This window comes from Anser anser, assembly GCF_964211835.1.
Source record: "Anser anser genome assembly, chromosome: 2".
NCBI classification, from domain to species: Eukaryota; Metazoa; Chordata; class Aves; order Anseriformes; family Anatidae; genus Anser; species Anser anser.
The window spans coordinates 153,686,450-153,705,206 of record NC_139721.1 but is presented as its reverse complement, the minus strand read 5'-3'; the positions used below and the strand labels follow the sequence as shown (position 1 = coordinate 153,705,206).

General features: G+C 43.1%; 1 protein-coding gene across 2 annotated transcripts in view; it reads right to left on the bottom strand.

The window, feature by feature from the left end:
• Positions 1-16,102, bottom strand: part of LMBR1 (limb development membrane protein 1) — a 75,446-nt gene extending 59,344 nt beyond the window's left edge. Inside the window, exons 1-2 of one of the 2 annotated variants that reach the window (XM_083826238.1) lie at positions 15,668-16,102; positions 499-571 (exon numbers count right to left, since the gene is read on the bottom strand). In XM_083826238.1, coding sequence (XP_083682364.1) covers positions 499-571; positions 15,668-15,730 — 136 coding nt within the window. In that variant the 5' untranslated portion in view covers positions 15,731-16,102. The remainder of the gene's footprint in view (positions 1-498; positions 572-15,667) is intronic. The other variant, XM_083826239.1, reaches the window with a different exon arrangement.
• Positions 16,103-18,757: the final 2,655 nt, after the last annotated feature.

Below are 18,757 nucleotides of genomic sequence, written 5' to 3'. Positions count from 1 at the left end.
GAACAAGATCTAAAGGCAAAAGAGGCAGAAGTGCCTACTTGAAATTCTCCCCTTTCTTCAATCTCAAAGCAGATGAAATATAGGCTGACATGGAGCCACTACGGAACAGCGTGTGGCCATCCATACCTCCCCCCTCCAACCACACATCCTCACTCCATCACAGAGTGCCAGCTACAGCACTCACTGATCTTCTGAGATGCTTCAGTGTGCTTCATCCGTGGTGTTATTAGAAGGCGCGCTGAAGGGTCTAAGAAGTGCTAGAGCTGGCACAACAGAGGGGATGGAGAGCTTGTGGCTTGGGAACACAGGGAGCAGATAGAGGGGAAGACAGCAGCACATACAACCAGATCAGCTCAGGCTGCTGCAGCCTGAGAAACACGTTTGGCCAGAGATCTGGACAGGTTCTTCTGCTTCTCTTGTGGTGGCAGAGAGGAAAAGAACCACCTACTCACTTGAAAAAACAAAGTGAATTTTGAATACATCAAAAACTATGCTTACCTGCTTTTCTTTTGTATCGTGTGATTATGAAGTAGGAAACTATGTAGAGAACAGCAAATAGGAGAAAACAAATCTGGAAAAAAAAATGTTGCATTAATTAGGTTGTGAAGAAATGTCTGGATTATAATAAGAATGAACAGAAAATACACTATCAACAATTTGAAGTTTAATTCAGATCAATGCAAGCGTCCTTTATATAAAGGTCAGTGCTGGTTTTATGGTTTATACCTCTTTAATAGAAAGTTAAACCAATAAGAACAGCTCAAAGTAACAGATGTTAGAGCCACTACACAGCTAACAAGTTCTACTCTAAAATGAAGAAAATGCCAGTGTTCTATGTTCTTTTTTGTTTTTGTTTTTTTCCCAAGTTTGAACATATTCAAGTCATAAGATTTATCACTCCTTGCCACAAGTGATGTGGGGGTAATGGTACAATGGGTTCCTAAAGATCTATTTTGGAATAAGCTATCAACATACATAAAGAAGAAGGTAATTAGGATTACTATTTCCATAATGTCTGAGCCCAACAAATTCTAGGTAACAATACAGACCAGAGAGACTGCACACAGTGGATGTCTGAGCGTGAGCTAGTCAAACACAGTTTCCTCTATAGTCGGAGAAGCCAAGGGCACAATTTCCCTCCTCACAAGGCAGACAGCTTATTTAGGTCACAAGTAGGCCCAGGGTGTCTTGCATCAAATTGTTTCTAATATTTGGCACTCGAACTTCAATACAGTAAGACAAGGCCCACACAGCTACAAATACAGAGGAAATTAATCAAATGACAATACAGTTTTAACCTTTCAAATCTTTTGGGGTAACAACAACAACAACAACAAAAAATCAAGTTTTTCTTGAAGGAAATACCAGAGGGTCAACACTGCTTCCTTAACCTAGCTTACTGATGCCTATTAAAAACCTGAGTCAGAAGTAAAAACAGCAAAGCACGCCACCCCAAGGTGCTGTAGCCCTTCATCTTCACTAGTACTTGAGCAATAAGAGTAAACTGCTGCACTCCAACAATGTATTTTCTTCTTTTTATTAGCTTGCAGCAAACAGATCACCTACACACACAAGCTGAGAAACTACGTGATGTATCCCGAATTATTAAGATCCTTTTCTATTATGATCCTTTTGTTTTGCGCACAATACCAGTAGCCACCAAGCAGGTCTCCTAACACAGCAGCTGACCAACTCAGTCAGATGAAACTGTTTTAGCAGTTTTTGTTATTAAAGGGAGTTTGTCCTACTGCCTGCATAGGTGTTTTAATTGGATCTGCAGTTCACAATATTAGCCCCCCAGTGTGTTTTACTACAATCTGAGCGTTGACTTCCATTGTGATCTGAAGCTGCAAAACAGTTTAACTCATGCCTGGTAAAGCCATTTCCTTAATCAGTCATTTAAAGATTTGCTGCCTTTAACAACTTACTGTCTCAGAAAATCAGGAGCAGAACAACTGCCCTAAGAGAAGGAAAAAAGTCAAAGCAAGGGTAATGATGATAGTCCTTAAAATTTTACATCTCAAATGTACAGCCAAATTACATCTAAACAGGCAGAATGATAGGGAGAACAGGAAGAGAAAAGGACGTATCATGTAATTAGGAAAGACTTTTTGAAGAATACTAATTGAAATAACTCCCCCAGCTTATTTTTTTGTTATGTAGTCAGACACGTTAGATCAGAAACAAAGCACAGCACCTGGGTGCCTACAATTGCCCCACAGACTTCCCCCCAGCAGTATCACTGTGCCATGGGTCTGAAAGAGGCAACTGAGCTCGTTCTCTGAGCAGGTAACCCACAGCGGGGATGTCTGAAATACAGATGCTAGAAATCAGATGTCATAACTAGGTTTCTGTATTCAAATATTCAACCTGAACAGAGTTCACCATTCTAAATTGCTTTATTTGAAAGGTTGCTTCAAAGAAGAAAAGGTTTTTGATAGAGAAATCGGATTTAATTTTAAAAAGCTGGTATATTTTTGAATCAGAAAGAACAAAAATCTGAGAACCACCTTGGGCTTTCAGAGCTTGTCCTGTCAGTAACAGATAACAGTGCCAGTGCCGAAAAAGAGTCATTCTCTGAGTTTCCAGTTTCCCTGAAAACTAGACCGAGCCTACAGATAGAGGCATCTAATTTTAGGCACCCACCTTTGAAAATTAGGTGTGACACAGACAGGGTCAGTAAAATTCTTTTTAAAAAATCTGCAAGACCCAAATAACACTGCTTCTGTCTAAAATACAGTTAAGCTCTCTTTCTCTTGTTTTATTTAAAACAAGAAAAGGGTGACTGCTGTCTTGTATTATCTTCAAATAGAATAGATGTCCTCTATTCCATCTGTGACAGCAAGGTTACAGTGAAAGCATAGGTCTGTACTTATATGGTACCACAGAGATAAGTGAGGTATTTGCAGAGTACAGCAGGAGAAAACTGTCCAGTAACATGAACTGTCAGATGCCATATTTCTAGTTTTAGATGACAGCTACTTTGCAACTCAGCAATAACGTGTAACTATAGATATTGGTGTAATTATCCTTCTACTTGTCAGAATTGAGAACAATTGTATCATTGTAAATATTTGATGAAAATTATGTATTTTCACTAATAAACACCTTTTTAATGAATAAACAAGTAAATTCTAACCAGTGAAAGCTTTAGGAATTTAACAAAAGAGTATTCAGAAGTTAAAATTTCTTCATAGTAATCGAAACAAATCACTAAGCAAACTCAAATGTGCCTTCGGTCTCGGTTTATACTCAGTGCAAGCTGTGATCCTGAAGTGTGTGTATCCATGCGTCCCAAATAGCCTTCGAAAGGGAGCAGCAAAACTAAAGGGAGCAGCATCCTAACTATTTTTAGAGTGGAACTCTGTTAAGCTGGGGAAAAGGAATGTGCTGCCCATGAGAGCCGGAGAATAGACTCCACTGTCCTGTCACGCTGCAATCCTGGGCTCTTACTCCTCACGCTGCTCTTTGTTTTGTGATATTTTTGTACTGCAATAAAAACACGGCCCTTGTTTGTACTTGTTCTTGTCTCAGTTCATAATTCTTAATGATGATGACGACTGGGCTTGTATGCAGCACTCCAGGTACAGCCAGTCCTGTGGCTGTATGTAACAGCACTAAGCCATCCCTTCTTTACTTAAAGTACTTAATTAAACCTGTTCACCCGAGAGTCGCATTAGTTTTCCTCCGATCACCAAAACCATCCATGCTGTCCTCCCCAATTGCTTCCACTTGAGCAGTTCAAGATACAGTAGAAACCTGTTTTCAGGATTAAGGTGAATAAACGTCTCTTTTTTCCTCCTTTTAGAAACCACACCTTAATTTTACACTACCTCTATTTCAGGGTAATCCACTCCCTTCTGCACAGTGATCCAGCCATCCACTGCATTAGCTAGACCTCCGAAGGAATCAGTAGTGTTCTAACAGCAGCATATTTTACATCATTTTCATCATAGTTGAGCAAGACGGCTGTTAATACTGATACTTTAGGAAACTGAAGAGCAGATTTGTCCAAACACCTACCATCACGTACACTACAACCAGCTTCTAATTCACTTTACAGCTCTGCCCCAGTTTACATAATACCTTTCTATGTGCTATCTGGATATAGCCCTTGGCACATGCAAAAGAAAGTTTAACAACAGTCAGGTGTCTTCAAAAACATAGTTCTTTGCAACTAATTTTTATCTTTAAAAAAGGCTCAGAATAGGATTATCCACATATAAATAAGTTCTTAGTGTCCTAAACCAACTGTTAGCCTTTATTTCTAATCAAAGGTATTAAAATGCATCCAGGTAGTCATAGTGCAATATGACACTCGCCTAAAAAGCACACCACACAACACATCGGTATCTCCAGTGAAGGAAGAACCTATTTCCTTTAAAAAACATCTAAAAACCTGAACTATTATATGTGACAGTGATATGTATAAGCTAACACTGGAATATTCTGTTAAATCCTAATCATACTGCAAGCCCTGTTTTCAACAAAAAGCATCATTTTATGCCATCAGTCATCCCTGCAATAAGACCTGACAACAGGTAAGGATGCTGCATATGCAACAAATCTGGTACAAGTTACATTCCTCGTAACCCCAATCTTCCACAATTGCTTTTCCACTGGAGCACAGATTAAGCTCGTCCAGACTTGAGGGGAAAGTGAAGACACTGCAGGAAGTGTACACAGCTGTGATTAATCAGGACTTCTGACACTCCCTGATACAGCATTGATTAAAAAACCTTTCAATTTTAAAGTTTATTTCCTTAAATTCACTTTAACTTTAGAGAAGGGCAAAGCAGTCATAGATCTGTTGCCACAGCTAGACTGCTTCTAGGAAGCTACTTCAAACCTATGTTCTTACATTATGGGGGAAGCACCCTGAGTCCTTGTTTGACCAGCTGCATCAAAATATAAAGGAAAAAAGGAGGAGGAGTGTGAGAATTTAGGGTTAGAAACAGATATGCAAATCATTTCTTTTTTTATTAGTATTATTTTCAAACACCACCCGGCAGCTGAAAACAAAGCGTGTGAAATCCGTGCTACATTTAGGGGCTCCCTTTTAGCAGGTGGCACACTAAAAAGACTTTCAGCAACAAGCATATAATTTATTAAATGTCTTTGCATGGAAGAAACACAACCTCTGGTCGGACAAGCAAAAGAAACCCATCTTCCCCTGGAGTTCATCTTCATTTGGGAAAAGATGTGCTGTTTTGCCTGCTGAGGTTACACAAAGGACACACCAAGAGAAGATACTTCTGGGGATACACTGCATTCCTAAGTATCTTGTATCCAGCTCCACCAGTCTCATACTTCTGGATCCGTACCAGGCAGCTCAACTCCTGTGAGGATGGAGCTGGAGATAAACCCCACATATTCCAATTTGTAACCGTGCATGTCTGAGGAGGCGCTGGCACTGGAGAGTCTAACATTAAACACAAACAAAGGTCTGAACTAACTCAAGTTACCTTGTGCTTATCCCCCTGACAGCTACTAAAGATCAGCTGACATTAATTTGTCTGTGTTGATGACCTTTAAAACTCTGGCACTGAAGTTCATGCCATGGATTAATAAAGCATCATCTGCTGTTGCAAGTGCTAGAGGTACACATTCTCCGTAAGAAAGAATGTGCTCAAAATACACGAGGGTTTCCCCCTCCTCTCCACGATACACAGAATACAGATGCAATTCCCCACTGTAATTAGTGTGTGCATATGAAGACTTGTATTTTTGTGCACAGAAAGAGCAACAGCTTCTTTAGAGAGGGTCTGTACATACTGCACCGTATTCACCCCAGTTGTGCTGGAAGCGTAAGAAGAAAGAAAAAAGCACACCACGAATTTGTGCAGTAATCACCCACTAACTGCGGAGCAGTGCACCCTGGCAAAGCCCCCCAACGGCATCCTGGGCGACATTACCAGGAGCAAAGCCAATAATTGTGGAAGTAATTACCCCTCTCTAGCCAGCATTCAGGGGATCACATCCAGTTACGAGCCTCCCATGTAGGAAAGCCGTTGAAAGTTACAGCAAGATGACCCCAAGATGGTCAGGGGACTGAAATGCCTGCCCCGTGCCGGCAGGCTGATGGACCTCAGTTTGTTCCCCATGAACACAATGAGCCTTTGGGGTCCTGCCAGCAGCCCGTGGGTACCTACAAGGTCACTAAGAAGGCAGAGCTGGGCTCCTGATGCTGCTGTATGGCCAAGGATGAGACTGGAGGTAAGGAAAAGCTCCTCCATGGGGCAAGTGGAGCAGGGGAACAGGCTGCCCCGCGAGGTTGTGCCATCTCCGTCCCTGAAGGTTTTCAGAAGCCAGCCAGATAAAGCCCCGAGTAAGCTGGTCTCATCCAGATAAAGCCCTGAGCAAGCATCATCTCGTAGCAGACCCTGCTTCAAACAGGGGGCCGGGGCACAGTCAGCCTTCTTTTCTGCTACCCTGAACAAATCAGCATGGTGAGAAGTGTTGGCACCTCATAATTTATACCTTTTTCCACTTGTATTTGTATAAGCACAGACCCCCTGTAAAGCTGCCAGTGATGCCCTCCTGCTATGAAAAAGCTAAATACCTCACACAGCTCCGGCTTCTAACAGTAAGGAACCACCACAGAACTATTCTGAAGCAAAACATCACAGGCCTTGGAAAATTTCTTTGATTTCACACATTTAAGCTTGTCTCTAGAACAGCATCCGATTGGACAGCTGATCATTTCTTCCCGTTTAATTAGCATTTAGAGTAAGTACCAGCAAGTCTGGAGAAGCAAAACAGCATAGTAAAATGCTGTCCTGTCTATCTTTGAAATAAAAAAATCAAGAAGCTCTGAAGAACTGCAGAAGAAGCGTAGAAAATAACTTTAAAGTAGTGACTATGCCAAAATTAAAAATAAAAAAGCTACTGTTATTACATCCACCAGCATTTCTATGCAAAGGATATGCAAGAAAAAGGCTACGGACACAACAGTCTTCACTTCTTGCTGCTGCTTCACAGAGCACGTCCTCTTCCCTAAATAGAAAAAAAGCAGAGCAAGAAAGAAAAAGCAGAAGGCACTGTGCAACACTGCTGTAAAACGTATCTAAGAACACATTTAACGGCTGAAAACAGAACTGGCAGTGGTTTTGCTGACTGATTGCTACCTATAGAAAAGTAGCAGTGTTGTACCTTTGAGTTTTAATCTCTGTAACACAAAACAACTTAGCATAGCACCACGCACACTTACTACTCTTGCTGCTACTACATTTTATTGTGCATTAAAATGCTCCACAGCAGCTGAAATGCTCCTTCCTGCTGTTGCATTGGCAACTGCTTCTGTTTCCACCTGGAAAGGATGGCAAGGATGAAGAGCAGGAAAGCACAGGTGGAGACAAACAGTCTTGGTCTATTTCTAGTAACTCCATTATCCCACCGATATCCAAAAACGAAGCACTGAGCTCCACTGCTGTTTGCAAGGGTCATCAATAAGTTACCTACAACAAATAATACAGACTAAAAAAAAAAAAACCTAAAACTTTCAGCTCTGCTCTTAGTCTGACCTTGGCATTTACAATATCATCTGCTTGGGATGACCTATTTTTCCTCAGATGAAGATAACTCTTTATTCTTAAGCTCTGTGCTCTGTAGTTATATTAATTCAGTCTAATTCAGCCAGACAGCCTGAAACACTTCGTGTGACATGCAAATCTCAAAATTAAGAGGAAAGGGTCAAGTGTGTTATGGCCACAGATGAATTTTACCCATTAACACCCCAAACCCACAACTCTCCCCACCTGTACAGTCTCCTCTGACCATACGAGAGGCTGGCCCACCCTGCTTTTCTTGGTGTCCAATTCACGAGGAAATCCTTAGCAGTTAAGAGGCTGGGTGTCTAGAGTTGCTCACCTAGGAAAAGTTTCAGGATCTAACAAAGCTTGAAAAAAATCCAGCAGAGTTGTGCTAGGAATAGTGCTCAGCTGAAGACAAAACCAGCCGCTACAACCCTTCGGAAGGTGCTTTCTGGGCATTACACATTTAACTTCGTGCTAGCTTTGTCTGCAGCACAACCCCACTTCAAACTGAGGGGAAAAGTCAGGTTAATATACCAATTTGTTAGCTTTATGTTCACTTTTATACACCTACTGGGAATGTATTTATGCTGCAGAGTAAAGAGGGTAACGATATTTTGTAACACCTCTACGAGTCTCACCAATAGGCCCCAGACACCTTTGTTCAGGCTACTGGTTCTGTAGCCAGTAATGCACTCAGAAACCCTGAAAAAGTGACCCCAAGCCATGTTTCTTTGACCTGGACAGGCTACACCAGCACCATTAAAAAGCAGGCTCAGGAATATTTTTCAGCATTAGCGTAGAATTTAAAACACTCCCTAGAATTAACACCAATAGCACCAACCTAGGTCATGCAAAGTTTTCTGGCCCTGAATGAAGGCATTATCCAACATTTTGCAGCCAGACTGTAATAACCAGTTACATTAAAACTTCAGAGTCAGTCCACTGAAAGTTGCTATCTGGAAAAAATAAACTCGGTAGTCTCATTCACACAAATTTGTTAAACTATTTGTTTGCATTAAGCCAGCTTCTTGGGCCAATATTAATTTCTAGGGCAAACTGTATCTTAGGAGATTGAGCTAGTGAATTTTCTCCTCCAAACTCAAAAACCCTCTCCTTTTTCTTCTCATACATACCACAGAATTTAAGTAGCACATCTCGATTTTTCCCACCCCCAAACCAAAGCCATTTTTAAACTGCAACACTTGTACATTTTCATCATTCTCACCAATTACAGATTCTCTTCACCAAACAAACTGGACATTTACGTAAGTTACCTGTCTTAAACTCAGCAAATATTTTAGCCATACTGCTTTTGTCAAGTTCAGCACCAACTCACTGATCATTCGTATCAGCTAAATACATTAAAATAGAAAGTATAATTAGATAATGGGAAAGACAGAAGCACCATGTTCCAATGATGGTCATGGAGCCACAGACACTGGAGGTAACAGTGAGCAAGTGAAGGATGCTACTTCTTTCTTCTGTATGTTAAACTCAGCCATGACAGACTTCAGTGCCACCTATACACGTGCTGCTTGATGGAGCGAGCTACGTGATATGGAAATAGATGTTGAAATATATTGTGATCAATTGGCAAGTTATTCAAAGCTAAATTATTATTGAAGTGCCCAAATATTAAAACCGGACAAAGCACTGGGGTCTCCTGCATCCACGTTGACTGCAGTTAGAACCAACTTCCACCTCCTTCAGCTAGACAAGAAACTAGAAGCCTCGGGGGGGGGGGGGGGGGGGCGCAGCTAAGCAACACGAGATGTATTCAACAGCAAGCTGATGAAAAGTCAGCGTGAATTCTGTCACCAGCTTCATGAGAGTTAATTGGGCCCCAAAGAGCAACAGATCAAAGCTGCTGAAGGTAGGAGGCGATTCCACTTGTCCCACGAATGACTAGTAAGGAGGGCAGAGCAGTGACTTCTTCCAGGTCATCTCCACCTCGCTGCACGCTTGGCTTTTACAGTGATGCATCAGCCAAGGCTGTTAATTGTTAGATGCATAAAAGCAAATGACAGTCAGGATGTTCAAAGGCTCTCCTGTTCCCACAGGACAAGTTACGCAAAATCCTGCACGTTAATAGTTACCTAGAAGTCAGCGTCCCTAGATATTTGACAGAAGTATAGAAGGATATGTTTACAAGGAAACTTCAGAGGAGCTGTAAAGAGTAAAGAACATTGCAGAAGTTAGGATTTTCTCACCAAAAGTTGTCCCTGCCCTCCTAAATGAGGATAACTACAAAATCAAGCAGGGGAAGAATAAAAAGACAAGAAAGGGAAAATACTACACACACAAAAAAAAAGAATAAGCACTTACAGCCTTCAAATAAAAGCAGTAAACATCCATTGAATTAAGCGTTTTGTTTAGATTGTTTTGTTTGGGTTTTCCTCAACCCAAATTCCCAGCTACATCCCAACTGAACTCCTTTGCTTACCGTAGCTTCTCTAGGAACATGCTTCTGCCTCTCTCCTCACTCCCACTTCCACCACCCCCTCCCCTCTGCTACTGTGCCCACCATCCAGCCCTCCACCTCCTGGTGTCTCTCCAGAGGCTCTTGAGCTTGCAAAAGACATTCACGACAACGCTGCTTTCTCCCAGTTACCTCTGCCATCTCATCCGCTCCACCTATTACACCGCCAGCTACCCAAACACAACCTGGTTTTGGAACCATTTGGCTGGGGTCTTGTGATCAGTAGCTGGGTTTGTTTGCTGTTCATTCTTTCACCACCTCTTAACCTTGTCTCAAATCCTGCCTGCACCTTGACATTATCAAGTTTATGTTCTCCAGACAAAATTTCTTGAATTATTTTGTAATCTAAGTTTTCTTTAACAGCTGTCCGTACCTTCCACGAAATGTGTCTGCCTTTTGGCCAACCGCTGCTACAAACAAACACGCTAGCATTCAAGAGGAATTATTTTTGACCTGTAACTAACAGCAACTTTTTACACTTGGGTCTTTCATGTTTCTTTTACGTAAATGGAAAAAGTGGAACTCTGCAAAAAGTTGCTTGTTTTGAAAATAAGCATATCTCCATCCGCTTGCCTGAGCCAAGTGTTGAGAGATGCCTATTGATTCCAGATGGAGCCACCAGCGCTGCGCTTCGGTACCAGCAGCCAGGAGATGACTCACTGCTTCACCAACAGAACAGCACCCATGTTTACAAGTGAGGGTATATTTTTAAGATAATACTTATAAAAAGTGTTGGCAACATTGTAGTTATGTTATTATGTGCAATCTTCTGCCTCGTACCTCACGTCACTACAACAAGTGCTGCTTTATCCGTCATTACAGATTGGGGTTTTTTTTTTGAATGTTTTGGAAGAGGCACTACTGAGAAATCTAAGCAAAATTATCTTTGAGATACAAGAGGCAGTTTAAGATATAAATTACTCCTGAAATAGATTAAAAAAAAAAAAAGAAAGACGTGTTATTGAATAAAAGATAAACTTGCATAAACTTTAGGATTCTTCTCCTGTACGAAGAGTAGCGTGGTTCCTGCTGGCACGCATCCCCTGCGTGGCTGTAAAACGAGGAGACATTTTACAGAACACACAAACATTAGTTATTTGTAAGAAGTTGATCTTAAAAATTACCAGTGTTTCTAGTCAGCATTTCCTTCCTGGCCCGAGCTCAGAACACCATCACTCCTGGCAGAAGCGCTGCTCTGCGAGCACTGTGAGCACCGCTCGGGGCCAAGGCTCACGGAGGCAGAACCGGTCGGGAACAATAGGGTGTGCTGCCCGCGGGACCACGGCGCCCTAATCAGCTGCCCTAATCAGCTCGCTCACCTTGCAGCCAACAGGGACAAACGCCAGCACGAGCCACACGCCAGCTCAGGAGGAAGAGGAGTCCCGGACACATCTCGACCCCAAAATACGACAGGGTTACAAAGGTGCAAAGAGAAACCAAGAGAGGAAGACAAGCTAGTGCTGGTGGTGTGGAGTACAGAAACAGAAATCGAAGCCACTGACACTGTCACAACTCTTTTTTAAAGAGTTTCTTTCTAAACTGCTGGAAGTTATTTTTATATTCAGATTGTTTTTTCTCCCTGTTAAACAAAGATCAGATCACCTGTAGCAAGAAAAATTCCTTAATACCTTAATATAGCTGAAATAAAAAAATAAATGTTAAAGGAGTATGATTTTCCAAAAAAATAAAATAAAATAAATAACTATAAAATGCCAAAATTCCCTTACAGAGGGAACTGCATTTAGAAGCAGAGAAACAAAGTTTCTCCAGCTAGGTAGTAGGTGAAGCCTACACCTCCTAAAACAGCCCTCCCAAAGGGAAGCATCTGACACTCTACCTGAAGACACATATTACCCTATTTTAATGTCTGCCTTTACTTGCATGAAACCATTAAAACAGCACTTTTGTGTTGGAACTGATTCTGCCAGCACTTTGGGCTTGTTTGTTTTCCCTCGTGTCCTATTAAGTGCAATTAAGTCATTTCCAAATATACCATGCCTTCCAACTAATAATTTTACAGTCACCAAGTTGTTTTCTTCCACAGTTTTCCCACACACCATAAACACAAGCACACTATTTATTTTGCCAAGGAAGCCTCAGAAGTGTACGTGTATTTTTATAAACTGAAAGACCTACGTTTTGTAAATAGAGGAACAAAATCAAGAAGTACATCTAAATTTGAAAGCATATAAACTGATTTAAAAGCATATAAACTAATGGTGCAAGATAGAAGACTCAAAGGGGAACAAAGGAGCGTAGGAAAAAGTAAAACCAGAGGAGCTCAAGGCCTGCACCACTGTGCTTACTTAATTTGAGCCTGAAATAAACATCTCACAGCACCACTAGCGACAAGTGGAACATTTTCGTTATGTTGTTTAAATAGACAGGCTAACAGGACACAAGGGAAAAGAAATTCCCCAAGAGATTAAGCATGTTCCATAGATGTGCGAGATCTCAGCAAACTAGAAATGGATCAAAGGATCAATGAAGGCAAAATAAGTAAGCGTACAAAACAGCAGTAGCATGCAATCACAGAGCATCACCCGGCCTTCACACGTACTACAAGACTTGCACATGAATGCTGACCAAATGCAGAGCACACGTGCTCCTACATTTAGCAACCTTGAACCAGCTGATTCACGTCTGAGGAGCCGTGCTGAAACCAGATTAGAGAGTTTGCCTCCTGTTAGTAAGGGATCATCTCATGAAGCAACAAAACAAAAGGCAGGTTCTTTTCTTGCAAACAGGGACACTCTTGAAAAACCAGACACCACGCTGACACGCCAAACAGGAGGCCAGGAGGTGAACGGGCCTGAATTTTATGCATTAAACCACAGACAGTCAGCTCGAAAGTGGACAAAAGACCTTTAAAGTCTTTCATTAATCTTACTCAATTTATACACGTGACAGAAACTTCTCTCTTTCAACGGTGAAATTATCAGAAGTTGGCACCTACAGAAAAAGAGGTGAGTACCACCAGCAGAAGGGTAACAGGCCTTCGGGTTTTGTTATACACCAAAACTTTATAGAAACTTACTCGCTTGCCCACTCAGAAGATAGATATAACAGAAATCAATCATCACATCACACTGATGCTGAGCTTAGCATGCCTTTAGGAATCCCTCAGGACACACAATCTAGAAATTCTATAACCATTCAAAGGAGAAGAATAAAATTTGCAAAACAAAAGAGAAAAGGGTTTTCTTTTCAGCCACATCAAGCTGATTTCCCCTCTCTCATGAAATTCAGCTTCCAGTAAAGATGGTGCCACACAACTAGAACTCCAAAGACACTTAACAGATTCCATAAACCTGACTTATTTCTACGAACAGGCATATGCAGTTTTTGTAATACAGTGGGAGAACACTCTAAATCCTTTTGTTCACCGCTCCAGTGCTCCTACCCCACCTGCAGCTGGAACGAAAGCCTCGTGCATGTCAGAAAGTGGAACACGGTCCCTCCTTCAGCCGCTGTACCAACAGCCTAGCCACAACTGTTTGTCTGCACCTCCGAGGAAAGGATACTCACTGTGCAACTTCGTGACCAGCGAGGGTAGAACTACTTGTGGGGGATGTTAACATCATGGTACACGTAAACAACGTGCTCTGGGTACTTGGTGGCGCTTAGGCTAATGACAAGAGCAACAGGAGACTGTGCAACAAGGATTCTTGCAATATGCCCCTGCAGCCGTGTGAGCACTGCAAGAAGGTTGTATGCTCAGCTGGGGATGGCAGCAGTCGATGCACTCAAAAAACCCTGCAGGCTTCAGATACATAAATGAATATACATAAATATACCTTATATATACTATATAAATAAATGAAAGGCAAGAACACAACTGTACTAGTGCATGTATTAAAAGGGAAAATTGTTATTTCTATCCTTACCTACTCAACAATAACAGACTGCCTGTCATATCAAAAGTATAGCCTGAAAAGCAAAAAGTTTTTACTGAATATTCTGCCTTCATTGTCCACATAAAGCAACACTGCACCTCTAAAATACATGTTCTTGATGTCTTATGTGAATTCTTATGACTATACCAACAGGAAGAATTACTAACTGCTCTCAGATGGGCTGCAAAGCTTTAGAGAAGTAGTTCCAGTATACGTTAGTTAGCTCTTTAAGAATTTAATAGACTTTATTACATTTAAAGGTAGATTAAAGACTTTGATCGTGCATCTTCACTAGGTACAAAACCACAATGTGTAGCACATGATACATCAGAACAAGACCCTGGGGGACAAAAGTAGGAGATACCTAGAGCACAAAGAACTACAAATGGAAAAATGGACACTGGGGAAAAGACGGACCCTAACGTCCAGACGAGCCACATGATGATGTATAAAAATTTCTGCTTTCATCATACAGAAGACATTAGAAAAACATTTAAATACTTCTTTACAGCAGAATATTATTCTTTCAATGCCCCTCCACTCGTCACGGTTCTCATGACATACCCCACATCCACTCATGCAAAAGACAAGAACAACTCCAGCAAAGATTTTTCAGCTCTCTTCATACAGATGTGATTTGTACTCTTAAGAAAAAACAATATCCTGGCAGTATAATATTTCAGAAAAAGAAAGGTTTTAACATATGGCTTCTGAAGATACAGAAAAGAAATTCACACACTAGGGACACAGTCAAGTCTCTTTTGTCAAACACCCTTGCTGTAGGCCTACCTAACCCTGTTAACAGGGATATTTAAGATCGCCTCCTAAACTAGCTGAAAATTATTCAGAGTTAAATTATGAAATGGTATCTTCATCCGAGGAGTCTCCCCTTTCTCACCCAGCAGTAACTGCACAGTGCATGTAATTAACCCAGCGGCGTTAGGATGGTAAGTGGCCGACCAAAGCCGCCTCTCTCCTGCATGCACCAGGAGCACGATGAACCCCATCGAAACACCTCTGTGGGCTTCAAACAGTCCCTAAAATATGAACCAGGCAGTCCCGAGAGGAAACCACAACAGCTCTCCCCACCTGCACACAAGGTGCAGTGCTGCACTTGACCCCAGGAGGCTGAGGAAGGTGGGACAGCACGGGTGTGCAGGGTATGCGCGCTCTGTTTCTCCACCTGGAGAGCACGGGGCACGCAGTAGCGCTGAGAGCGAGCCCAGGGCTGGGGGAAAACACGAAGGTTCCTCGTGTCCCTTGAGAAGGGCGCAGCCTTACAACCAGCAGCTAAAGCCACGAGGGTCTCAGGACCACCAGCAGCAATGGGTAGGAGTTGCAAGGCTGCATTTGAAGGTGTGTGCCTACCGTGCTTCGCCCAAGGGGCAGCGAGACCCCCAGGGAGAGGCAGAGAGAACCCCGAATTGGGGGGGGAGAAAGCAGGGGGACCCCCGAACTGGGGGGGGAAGAAGGAAGGGGGACCCCCGAATTGGGGGGGGCGGGGGGGGGGAAAAGGAAGGGGGACCCCCGAATTGGAGGGAGGGGAAGAAAGAAGGGGGACCCCTGAATTGGGGGGGGAAGAAGGAAGGGGGACCCCCCAATTGGGGGGGGGGGGGAAGGCGGGGAGACCCCCGAATTGGGGGGTCACAGAGATCACCGGTTCAGGGCAGGCAGCCGGGGGTCAGGAGCCTGAAGGGGCGACGATGGGACCCGGGGGGGGAATCACACGACGGTGAGGGGCGCGGCGCGTACCGTACCGTGTACTCCCGCACTTGGCTGTGGAAGTTCTGCTCGCGGATCGTCACCTCGTCCGCCTCCATCCTTCATAGCCCCGCGGCCCCCGCGCGGAATGGCGGCCGCCGCGCCGCCTCCTCCTCCTCCTCCTCCTCCTCCTCCTCGTCGTCCTCGTCCTGCCGCCTCAGCTGCTGTTTCTCCTGCCCCCCCGGCGGCGGGCGGCCCACCATGGCCGGGGCAGGGCCGGTTACCTCCCCCGAGCCCTGCCGGACGCCCGATGGGCTCCGGCGGGCGGCGCTGGGGGCGGGCTGCGGTGCTTCGTCAGGGGGAGGGGGATGAGGGGGAGGAGGGGGAGGAGGAGGAGGAGGAGGAGGAGGAGGAGGAGGAGGAGGAGGAGGAAGGCCAGCACCGCCCCCCCCCGCTGCGTCACCGCTCAGCGCCGCGGCCCCGCCCGCAACCGCCCGAGGGAGGGAGGGGCAACGGGCAGAGGGGGGCGGGGTCTGAGGGAGGGGGCGGGGCCTATGGGCAGGGGTGGCCCAAAATGGCGGCTCCGCGCCCAGCAGGGTGGAGGGGGGTGTGTTAAGTCAAATTTTCTTCGTTTCTGGGTTTGCAAGCAGATCGATTGTCTAAGCATACACAAAAACTATTCATCTAGGACGCGTTATAAATTATAGCTGATGATTTACCAAATCAAACACTTGTTTCAATCCAAGTATGTAACATTGCTTCAAGAGTTAACTGAATTTCTACAACTTTCACAGAATCATAGAATATCCCGAGTTGGAAGGGACCCATAAGGATCATCGAATCCAATTGGGTAGACCTCCACACAGGTCTACCCAAAATTTTAGACCATGTGACTAAGTGCACAGTCCAAACGCTTCTTAAATTCAGACAGGGTTGGTGCAGTGACTACTTCCCTGGGGAGCCTGTTCCAGTGTGTGACCACCCTCTCAGTGAAGAACCTCTTCCTGATGTCTAGCCTAAACCTCCCCTGCCTCAGCTTGACACCATACCCGTGGGTCCTGTCACTGGTGGTTAAGGAGAATAGGTCAGCACCTGCCCCTCCACTCCCCCTTACATTTCAAGTGTAAGGCTCATTGCTTTCTGCCTTCTTACATCTATTGATACATTACACACGATATCCATGCCAATTATAATTCAGCTTATATCTACTCTTTAGCCTCTGGCCCATTTCCTTGGTTAAAAACGTTCTTTTGAAGATTACAAGTTATTTGCAGGCAGAATCGCACTGCAGGTGTGGGAGGTCAGAAAAATTCCCTCCCTCTGTCCTTCTGAAGTCCGCTGCTCCTGGAGGGAGTTTCTCAGTATTTACTGAGGCATTAGGAAGGGGAAAGGACCACTAAAAGCAGATCTGGAGGAGCACTGAGCACAGGGGCTTTGAGATAATTCTTGGGAAAAGCTGTCCTGCACTGTATAGCACTAGATTGAGTCTGACATATAATATTGGTTGTTTTTTGTGTTTGTTTTTTTTTCAGTTTTTCCCACTTCAGTCATCTTCTAGGGATGCTGAAAGTGGTGAAAGCATCAGTAGCTGCCAAGACGAACTTGACATGAGTCTTTGGTGTGTGAGACTTGCTACTGATGTTCCTTTACGTCCAGAGAGAACAATGTAATTCAAGACACTGCTTATGGGTAGATGTATTGTATTTGAATATAGCAACAAACACAACTGGAAAAAGTAGATAATTGATATGCAAGGACCTGTTCTCAGAGAAATCAAATGCTGTCAGAGATGTCTATGGAAAGTATGTCAGTAGAATCAAAAAACTCTATTCTTAAAATATATGCTTAATGTTTGTGCAGAAGAGATAGGTTCCTAGCTTTCATCATCTAATACACAATAAATTACACAATACACAGTAAGTTGCAATAGTATGGTAAATAGGGTATGAGGAGCCTAGTATTTAGGCCTTCACTAGATTTGTGATGAAGACAAAAGTAAGCATTGTAGCTTGAGTGAAGGCTAAGAACCAGGGACAGCATGAAGGTTCGTCGAAGAAGAAAAATGGAATAATCAGAGATCAGACCAGCAGTCCATATGTCAGAAATATACATACTAATACCAAGACAAAAGAGGAGTATAGTTGGAGTTCAAACCATAGTCAAGCAGCAAGCTGATCAAAGCAACAAGGAGGACCCACAAGAAGCCGATGGAAGAGAGAAGCAGTTTGGGGAAGAAGGGACAGTGAAAGCCATGATTAGGAATCAAGAGAAGGAACTAAGCTTAAGGCAGGGCTATCCATTGGCTCTTGGGTAATCTCTTCCAGCAAACCTCTATATGTACTGGTGGTTGTGAATCTAGGTCTGAAGTGAGATTTAGTTCCTGAGCAACATGGAAAATGGTTCACCCACTGGTAAGGAACAGCTCATTGAATCTAAAAACAAGTATATTTCATTAATGAGGTCTGAGAGTTGTGTCTAGGTGCCAAAGATTTCGTACGTTTCTAACTTTATGTGTAGACATATTAAACACTGCTCTGAAACAGAAGGTTCTAAGGAAAATGAGCAGTACTTTTGTTATGGAAACAAAATTAGGTTTAAGATTTAGCAGAATTTAACCTTCCTCTTCCACTCGGGAAATATGTTTTCTTTGTAATGTATTGAAATTGAAATATGCCTTAGGAGCAGATACAGGACATAATTTGTCTCATGTTACAAACTGACAAGTGGTTTGTGTTTTTGTTTTTTTCATTTCTAGCAGCTGAATCATCAGAAACTTGATATATTTGCAAAAAGTTGGAAAAAAAAAAAAAAAAAGCCTTGTTTCTTTCTTGGTCAAAAGTTATTGCTTAGTTCTGAGGTGTCCTCATCGCAAAGGAAGGTCACGGTAGCCACCACAGCAAAATCTATTTATGTTGAAGGAAATGCAGTCTTGAATAAGCAGGTGTTGCAAACTGACGAGAAGTCTTACTAATGAACCCATTGATGTGGGAGTACAAAAGTAGTATTTTGAAGCATACCAAAAGAAGAACACAAAAATTAAGCCTGAGGTACTTTGTACCAGAGAGAAGTTGAAAGACCTCTGGAGGCTTTTCCTCCATACTTTAGACAGAGAGAACAAAGACAGTGCTGGAGGAACTATCCTCGGC